This window comes from Ascidiella aspersa, chromosome 1 (genome assembly GCF_963924565.1).
Source record: "Ascidiella aspersa chromosome 1, kaAscAspe10.2, whole genome shotgun sequence".
NCBI lineage: Eukaryota > Metazoa > Chordata > Ascidiacea > Phlebobranchia > Ascidiidae > Ascidiella > Ascidiella aspersa.
Window position 1 is genome coordinate 3,437,800 of NC_139447.1, and position 10,157 is coordinate 3,447,956.

Consider the following 10,157-nt stretch of genomic DNA (forward strand, 5'->3'; position numbering starts at 1 on the left):
AATATTTTGGTATTTTAGGTAACATTAAAATTCCAAACAAATATGTTGTTTGGAAAAAAATGGAATAACTGATAGCTTACAAATTAACAAATTGTTTTATTTTCTATTAGCCCATTAACTTCGGATTTTGAAACTGAGTTATACTATTTAGAAAGATGTTTTCTACTTTTTTTTGTTTTACCCGTTTTCTACTTTTTTTTGTTTTACCGGGCTGGATGACTGTTAACTTTATAAACTTGTGTCAATTTATAAACTCATTAAAATTTAACTCTGACAAACGGGAAGTAGTTGGTTTTGGAGACCCTGGTTTAGGGCAGCGTCAATTTAAAATTCTAAAATAAGAAAGTATAAAAACAGAAGCTGTAGTTAAAGACAAGTCGTGTATTGCGAAGAAAGCGGTACGCACGGCGGTATTTTGCAACAGAAACAAAAGTTTGCATAGGACCGATTACAAGCAAAACGTTAAGTTGTAACAACACTTTATCTATCGTAAGCACCAGTTTTATAAGGTTAGGTCTGGGCGGTTCAGATACGATTATTGCCAAGAATGAACTGCATTCCTTTAACTACTTAAAGAAAAAACAACCACAATAAAACTGAAAGCAAACCTAGAAGCAAGATATTATATTTTAAAGTAAAAAGTAAGTATGGGCGGTTTGAATTTCTTAACAAATCTAGTATAACCCGTATTTTGCTAAATAGACAAAAAACTACCTTTGAACATTTCAGTTGAATTTATTTAGCTTGTTTGCGAAAAGTAACGACACAATTATGTGTCTGTCCGGATCGCGAAACTGTTTGGCCAAAATATCGAGTATCGGTAACGGGAATATCGAAAATGCAAAATATCGGACATCTAATAACGACACTTCCATGTTAAACCAGCCGCGTTTAAAAAAGTATTAAAACGCGCCCCTTTAAACCAGCGACTCTAAGAAGTAGGATAAGCTTATTTTTCAGCAGCAGTTCTGCTACAATCGCCCGTTTCTTTCCAGGTTTTCGTTCTGCAGGCAGTGCGCCGGCCTGTACCTTGCGGTGCCCTGCTCGTCCAGGTAAAGTAACTTCTCGTTGCGTTTTGTTCGCTCGCGACTTCCAAGGCTTGTGTATCTGCCAAGGGAGAAAAAGTATTTGTATTGGTCATTTGAGTTAGGAGACTGTTGTATAAGTCAAGTTAGGTGTCTAATCCAGGGATGTGCATCCAGGGTTCTTTAACTATTTTGTTTTCTGGCAAGGGAGAAGTAATGGCACAAGTCATTTGAGTTAGGATACTGATGATGCCATTGTAGGCGACATAGATTATTTACATCTTATACTAAAAAAAAGGATTTGTACTTATCATCTGGTTGAACAGGCTGATCGTAATACTACAACGGAATATAGTCCTCACGTACATCTTATATTTTTTTTATAGAGTGATGATATTCAATCACCTTTAAAGCCCATTCCTTTTTACACGACCCAATATTATCGCAATTTACAAAGCGGTTTGAAAGCAAGCTGTGGTTAAACGAAGGTAATGGAGAAGAAATTTAGTAAGAGTGTTAAACTAAACGTTTAACTGCAAAAGTGTTAAAAATAACTTTCAACTACGAAATGATGAAGTAATTCGTTCCACTGATAAAGTGTTGATATGTTTTATTTAAGCGAGGTGTTTGTGACGCGAAGCTGCATAAAATTTCGCCGTTTACATTTTCCATCACAAACATCGACAAATTCCAGCCTTTGATTTAATGAAACATAAAACTATTCTATATATTTGATTTTTGAGACTTATCATGCCAATGTACGGGACATATACATTTTTTACAACTTATATTTCTTTTCTAATCATTGAAGGTATCCATGTAGCCAAAATATGTTTGGTTTACATCTTACAATAACCTTCAGTTATAAAAAATAATCTAAGGTTTCCCACGGTTACTTTTTTGTTGTTTTTTGTTTTTCGAATGTCAGTGAACGCACGAAATGACTAGTTTTACAAAACTGTTTCCATAAAAGGCAAAGGCCTACCCTCGGTCGTACAGCACGCAATATGGAAGGTAAAGTTGTCGGAGAAATGACCAGATATCGCGATAACACCAGTTCTGCAATGTAAAAAAAATATTTTTTATAGAAGTTTTCGCACGAGGTTTTGTTTGGTCCAACTTGTAAGGTGCTGAACTTTTAAGGCGACTTTATGGGAGCTTTGTTAAAGTCCGTATTTTGATGTTCGGAGGCGATAGATTTTTATCAATATTATTAAAAACGTAAAGAAAATCCTTTGTATCGTTTACGTCAATTTTCGTTAATTTAATTTAAAGAGTAGACTACCCATGTTTTTTAACTTTTGAAAATACTTATAAAGCATTCTTTGTTCACTTTCATTTCATTTCATAAATTCTTAACGACTAAACGATTTTCCACCAGCATTATAGCTTATTTAAAATTACATATGAAGGGTGGAGGGGTGGAGGTAATTTTTCTTGTCAAAAGATCTGCTCTTTTATAGTAGTACCAGCAGTTGTTTTCCATCTTGTTAAATTATTTGACTTATAAATAAGTTTTGACAAAAACAAACAATTAAAAAATGTTTTTTTTTAGTTTTCAATACTTTTTAAATAACTTCTAACAGTTCGTATTATTATCTGCTTAATCAGAGGATTTTCATTTTTTTCGAAAATCAGATTTCCTTGAAGAAAACTTACACAAATTAAAAACAAAAATGAAAACAACAAAATAAAATTCTTACCAATATAGGGCTGACCCTCATAAACTGCGGCCAATCACCGTCTGTTGGGGTGAACGCCGAAAGGTTTTTGGAGTAGGGGTCTGTACATCGAGTACCCATCACTACAGCCTTGATGTTCGGTCGTTGCGCCTGTAAATCGCGCAATGCTGGCTTCATATCTCCCGATAACGTGATCACGTTAAGCTTGTACCTGGCATTATTTTTTTATTTTTAAGAAAATACTTCTTTATCTGCTCAAAGCGTATAGGTACTGTGTCATATTTTTATATAATTAAGGAAAGATTTATTTATATGGTTAAAGCGTATAACTATACGCAGGTTTTTTTTAAGGTTTGGTTTGGTTGACCGCTAAGTAGTTTTAAGAGACCGCAAGTGTTTCATTTAAATACCAAAAAGTTGCAAGTCCAAAATTTGGGAAACCGCTGGAGAAATTTGGGGAACCGTTTCGGTCTCCCAAAACACCTTAAAATACGTGCTTTGCTATATTTCTTTTTTTACTTTTATAAAGAAAACACCTCTTTATCTGCTTAAAGCGTATAGGTACGTTTCGGTTTTTTTTTTCTTGAAGTAACGATATACGATACTTTACATTTAATACGGATACCCGGTATTTTGGACAAAACGTAACACGGTCAGATGCGATATGACGTCATTAGTACGCCCAAACAAGAAAAATAGAAGAAATTAAAACATTCAAAGTTAACTCCCTTCAGGGTGATGACGTTAAACATGTAGGTTAACAACTGGAGGTAAATAAACTGTTTAACGCAAAGCAAATTCGGCCTGATAACATGGAAAATACCTTTTAACGTTCAAACTGAATGTATGTTGCTTGTTTGACCATAGTAATTAGTAATGATATCATTTCCTATCACGATTGAACCGCGGTACTATGTTTTTTACATCAAAATGCATTGTCCACTACATTATAAATTTGCTAAGCGCGGCATTTTATGACTTGTGTTCTTTGCGCGACTATTTGGCACACATTTATTTAAAAAAATTAAATGAGAACGGAATAAAACACAGGCTTCACATAGAAACAGATTTAAAAAACTGCTAAAATATTTATTACCTTTTAATTGAGTCCTCCATAAAATGCTCAAGTTCCTCAAACGGGTTTTTGTCTTTTATGTACAAGGCTTGAATGTTCGGGTGACCGTTGGGAAACTTTCTGGACATAACAGAACAAATAAAACAAAGGGTGTCAAAGACAAAGCACAATCATGCTTTCGAAATGTGATTAAAGTATGCACCTGCACATTGCAGCGTAGAAAAGGTGCAGTAAAACAGTGCAGTCTTTACCACCATTAAATCCAATACAAATTTCACTAGGGTCGTACCGGTCCAATGCTTCCTCCAAAATACCCATCTAAAATTTTAATGTTTTCAAATAGCTTTTATACACTGGATAAAATTTACCATTTTAAAATGTTTTTTTTTTACCGATGTAGATAGTTTGTCATGAAGAACTGGGTTTTCCACTTTAAAAACATCGCCGAAATTATTATTTCCCTTTAAGTCAAGTTGATTTTCCAAATAATCTGTCAAACAATAAATAAACACAATAAAACGATTTGTAATTTAGCAAAACACTTCTCATGTGAGGCTTTTCTAAACAAAACAGGCCTTCTTTAATGCATTTAATTCATGTTTGTCTCATATGGTTCAAAAAAAGCTTTGAAGGTTGTTGGAGAGATGGGGGGGTGTCTCCTTTGTTAGTGTTTACTAATACTTCAAAGATTGTATTGTGACGTTACATGAAACATAAAGTATTGTTACAAAACGTATACAAGGGGTTAACACATTTCTGCATGCTTATGGAAAGGGGTAACCGCCCATATAAGGTTGAGAACCGCTATACAGGCTTACTGTCAGTAACAAAGCAACAATAACTAAATAAGCAGGCAAAATAAAACAAATAATGTAAAGATGATGTTGATTCACTCAACCTATTTGTCTTTGATATTCAGTATAAGCTACATTAAAGATCTGTCCACCGCATACTGTACATAAATCAGGCAAGGTTTCTTAAATAAACTCTAAGAGTTTCTACCTGTTAAAACTATTCCAGCAGGTAGGCTCTCTTTTAAATCAGCAAAGGCGGCCTTTGTAGCTTTTTCATTACTAGATTCCACCATCACCTTTACTTTGTAATAATTGTTAAACCAATCTGGGTAAGATCCTATTTGTACGCCAGTGTTTTCAAATCTAAACATAAATAAATACTTGATTTTCTCAATAAACATACACAAGAATTTTTGAGATGCTTTTGGATGCAAAAATGGTCTTTTTAACTTACTCAAGAATCCTAAAATATAGAATGTATAACATGATTTATGTTTTTTTTTACATATTTTGCTTAAATATTGCCGGTTAAAGTTTCATATCTTCCAAGTTTAACTTTGAAAAAAAAAATGGCCTCAACTACTATTAAGATAAATTTAACATACTTTTTTGCGCAGGCTGCCAATGATGAAGCGATGTCGGATTCAAAGGCATTGACTAACAGTTTTTCAACATGAAAAGTTTCTGGAAATAAAGCACAAGGCATTAAGGACACTGTTGTTAATTGCTACACAAGAGTTATGAGCTATTTTAAACCAGTGGTTCTGATTTCTGAACCGTTTCAGCTTGCAGCATGTAAAAAGTTATTGCTGCTTCTGTTGCACACTTGTCATTACTTGGCAATCGATTTTGACACACAACAGGGATATATGTACATACCATAAAATTAATCAGAATAAAAGTTGCGTGGCACAATTGACAACCTTTTAAGACAAATAGTTTGAGAATGACTGAATTAAGCATACCTACCATCAGATTTAAATAGATGTTCTAGATTTTGAAAGAGTCGGTTCATCAGAACTGGAATTCCTACAAACAACATTAACATAATATTGTTATATACTAAATCTATTATGAACCAGTACTACAAAGAAACCATAGTAAGTCTTTAGGCCACTTGCCAGGAAAAATAAAGACATTTTTGACTGAGATCAGTGGAAAAAGCAGTCTTTCTCCCTTGACACTATCCACGCCAAAATGCAGTTGTGCTGATTGGGGAACGGAGGCTAGCTTGACTTTGGGTGAATCTTGAAAGCCCTGACCAAAATGCCTTAAATAAAAAAAAACAGGGAAATGTCAGTTAAGCATATACTACACTAATAATATGATCTAATCAAAAAATTATATACACATCAAAAATCCTAAATAAATATTAGCATAATTTTTCTTTTTATTTAAAAAGTAAATACATCAAATATTCAGTGAAGTGTTACAGGCCAAAATTATAAGAAGTAAATAATGAGCTGACTGGTTCATCCTATATAAATTAAAAATAATTGTTATGACAAAACGAGCAGAACAATATAATTAATTAAAAATGAATCCATAAAATACCATTTAATAGCCCTAATCAATTTTAAATGAACAAAGTCAGCCTATACAAAATAACCTTCACATATGCATAAATTTATCGTAAATCCTTAACAACTTCCAGCCTGAGTTTTTATAAATCTAGATAAAGGTAGAAAAAGTCTTTTACTTTTGGCACAACTCAACCAAAGTGGGATGTTGTATAACTTGCTCTCCAAATGCTTGCGAAATCCCCTCAATTGTCCGGTCATCATGAGTCGGGCCGATTCCACCAGAAGTCAGGACAATATCGAATTGCTCGGAAAACTTGGAGATCTGAAAAGTTTTAACATTGTACTATGCCACTGCATAAGACTTTTATGTGCACTTTATAGTTTTACCACATATTAAAACAAAAACTCTGGTTAAGTTACTTTAAAATGCTTGCCAAAGGTTAATTTGTAGTTTAATCAACTAATATGCCAACACAGTGGATGAATCTAAATTCAATTTTTAAGTAAGTTGTCCACTGTGTTTATATTTTTTAGTGGGAGTAGAGTTTGTTTTACCAGGCAGAATATTAATAGTTAGAAATTGCTCTTCTGGTGTAAACAAAATATAAACCAAAGTTTTGGCCGAATAAACCAGCTGATCCATTAGGTTTAATATTTAAAAAGAAACTATGTTTAAAAAAAAGACCAAGTGTGACAAAATAAAAACAAATAAACATAACCTGTTTTTATCAGCAAGCTAATTTAAAAAGAACCTAAAACGATTGACAGAAGGTCTTTGCCTGTTGGTTAATGCTTGAAAAAAGGTAAATTTTAACAAATTTAAAAAAATTTTGAAAAAACTTTTTATCCTATTTGACAGATTTTTTTTAATTAGAGTTTTAGTTGTAATTTTTTTTTAAGCAGTGTACCTCTGCAGCAATTATATCAATGTCATCTCTTATAACTGAGATTTTCTTAATCCCAACACCCAGAGAATGAAGTCGCTGACATAAATAGTGCGAGTTGGTGTCCTGAGTTTGCCCCTTCAAAATTTCATCTCCTGATAAACAAAAACATAAAAAATAAATAAATGGTCAAATCACACATTTGTTTTACCAACTAATATAAAATTTCAGAAATGTTGATCAAGGCAGTTGTACATATATAGCAGCGGACCTGGTTTGTCGTTTTAAATTTTTAAAAGCTTTGCAAAAAAATTCTCTTTTATATTTTAACTCAATTTTTGCAAATAAAATGCTTGCTTATATTGTTTTTTGTGACATGTGCATTTAAAATCATTCTTAGACAAAAACAGCAATTGATTATACTTTTTAATTACAAACAACAAGAAAACAAAGAAAAATTGGCAGCCTAAAATTATCTTCGCTAGTTGCATTGTGTGTTCAACAAAACTTTTGAAAAAGCGTAGCAAAAAAACTTAAAACAGATATACTCAAACATAGTTTAACTATTTAAATAATTCCTGTATTTTTTACCAATTACAATAATTCCTGCGGTTTTGGGCATTGCTTCATTAAAAGTGGAAAATTGACATTTGAAGCAAGCTTCTTTGCACAGTCGCCAAGCACGGTAATGTTTAGAAGTTAAGTGTTGCATTCAATTAAATTTAAATAGTTTCCTAAAAATGTAAAAAAAATGGACAACATGAAGTAGCGTAATACTTAAATTATGTCTTACAATAATGACACAATAATATTTGGATTCTAACTAATTATCATTAAAGTTTGAACATGTAGCAGAACAAAGGAGTTGGAACTGAGAAAGCTACACTAATTTTTTTTGCTAAAAACAATGATATTAAAACTTAACAACATATTATAATTCTATTTCATATCCACTAATCATAATGAAATCCAAAATATAATGATATATTTCATTTCTATCAGCATCATCACTATCGTCATGGTGATTATTGCAGATAATTTTATTCAAAAGAAAATTCTTATTAACATCCACTAATTATATTTCTTTATTCAACTGTGGTACATACCACAAAGTAATTTAAACTGCTGCAGGTAAAATGGTAAGAAGTCTAAATCAATACAGCTAATTTTGAAAGTCCACTGCAAGAGTAAAATAACAGTCTAACAGCAAGTTACAGTCAGTTCTGGGTACTCTCATACATGACTATTTAAATAAATTATAAAACTGAAATCCTGGGCGCTGGTCTAAAATCCTATCACATTTTCGTCCAGCCGTTTATATTGCTATATAATGTATGGTGTGGAAGGATTGTAGACCAGTCGATTATATGTAATGTACTATAGCTGTCAATCTGAAACGCTTTCCAACAAAGTATTTTAAACAATGAGTGTCCACGATTTTCCTGTAAAATTGTTGCCGCTTTTATGTATAACTCAATGCACTTTGCGGTTGATTTATGCTTTCTGAAAATTAATTAGATTGCGGATGAAGTTCGAAACGAACAATGAAAGTGCAAGCAAAGCACAAAGCTGTACATATTTATAAAACACAATGGTTCTGGTTTCAAAGTAGGCCCTAAATCAAGAGTGTCCGTTTTTACGTCTAAATCGATTTTTAAATGTTGCAACTAGGTAAGATAATTAGAATATAATCATAATAATCGACTAAACAACAAATTTAAAATGGTTTTTAGTTAGTATAATCGACTAAATAACAAATTTAAAATAGTTTTTAGTAGATTTTCTTTCGTTTTCGCAATAATTTTCTACACACTTTATTTTGGTATTCCCCCGTTACGTGAACAATATTTAACTACGATGAATTCTTACAAAAGCTACCATTCGAAATAAAATACCAAAAGGTCTTGTTAATGGCGATAAAACTATATACTAAGTACTTGTACATGCTTTAAGACAGTATTTAGTCTATTGAGAACGCTTTTACCCGAAATACAAATCAACTTTAAGAAAAAAAATAGTTCCGTGTGAGGGAAGGTCGGAATTTCAGTCACACATCATTCGCTTAACGGCACAAAATTTCAGAAAAAAATTTAACGGCTAAATAACCATATATCTCAATAAATCGTATTGTAATTTGTCATGGCAGGGCGCTGGTATAGAACATAACCGGAACAAACATTATTTGGTCTAGTGTGCGTTTGGGTAGGTTAAGCAATATTATTAAATAATAAATATAATAATAGTTGACCTTGACCCACCTACACCCAAATATTTTGCGTTGCTTTAATAATTGTTTCAATGCTGTGTGTGGTAGGATTCTAGACCAGCGCCCAAAAAAGATCTATGAAAAGTCTAGAACTATGTTAGATCAGTATTTAAAATAAATTAGGAAAAGGCTATTGACAACGATAACAAATTATTTTAATGTAATATATACTCATTAAATCTGTCTGTTGATATTAAAACTCTGGAATTAAAATTTCATCATACTTCCAGCCTATGCCAAGATTAAATATACTGTTTCATTTATTCATTTCATTTATTCAGTTTAGAACAAATTTTGTTTTTAACTGAAATCCTAATCGTTTATGTGCAATAAGATTTATTTGTCAACTGTTTTTAACTGCAATTGTATATGGCATTTCTATCTATCACACAATGTTAAATTTTCAGACAATACTATTTACCCAGTTGGCTGCAAGAATAAATATTCTAAACATTTTATTTTTTCAGTTTAGAACAAATTTTTTTTTTAACTTGAATTCTAATCATTTCTGTGCAATAAGAATTATTTATTAACTGTTTTTAACTGCAATTGCATCCATGGCATTTATGCACATCTATCACACAATGCAAGTGCAGTACGAAGCCACTGTGTGTGCCCCTTTCATCGAAGAAGCCTTGCTCTTGCTAAGGTCCGTTTTCACCCAGTTTCAACATGTTAATGTCAACGTCACGTCAAGTTCAAACTACATATCTTTTATATTCAGCAAGCCGTTGCAATTGAAAGAAAAGTCACAAATGCTTGTTAATCTACTTCAAGTTCTAGAAGGCGACGGTTGGAAATTTATGACAGGCAGAACGATTCACGACCAGGAAGGAATGGTTTTTCGGAAACCTTTAATCCCAGAAAATCCTGTCCAAACAATATCGGAAGGACAAAATTCTAACCAA

General features: G+C 32.4%; 1 protein-coding gene across 1 annotated transcript; it reads right to left on the reverse strand.

The window, feature by feature from the left end:
* Positions 1-372: 372 nt before the first annotated feature.
* Positions 373-7,832, reverse strand: LOC146166581 (bifunctional FAD diphosphatase/FAD synthase-like). The gene is made up of 13 exons (XM_083383972.1): positions 7,575-7,832; positions 7,008-7,138; positions 6,276-6,421; positions 5,698-5,846; positions 5,546-5,605; positions 5,182-5,260; positions 4,785-4,939; positions 4,175-4,272; positions 3,985-4,100; positions 3,804-3,902; positions 2,729-2,918; positions 2,011-2,084; positions 373-1,107 (listed from the first exon to the last, which is right to left on the reverse strand). Exons 1-13 carry the CDS (start codon positions 7,693-7,695, stop codon positions 972-974), a joined length of 1,554 nt encoding a protein of 517 aa, XP_083240098.1. The 5' UTR covers positions 7,696-7,832; the 3' UTR covers positions 373-971.
* Positions 7,833-10,157: the final 2,325 nt, after the last annotated feature.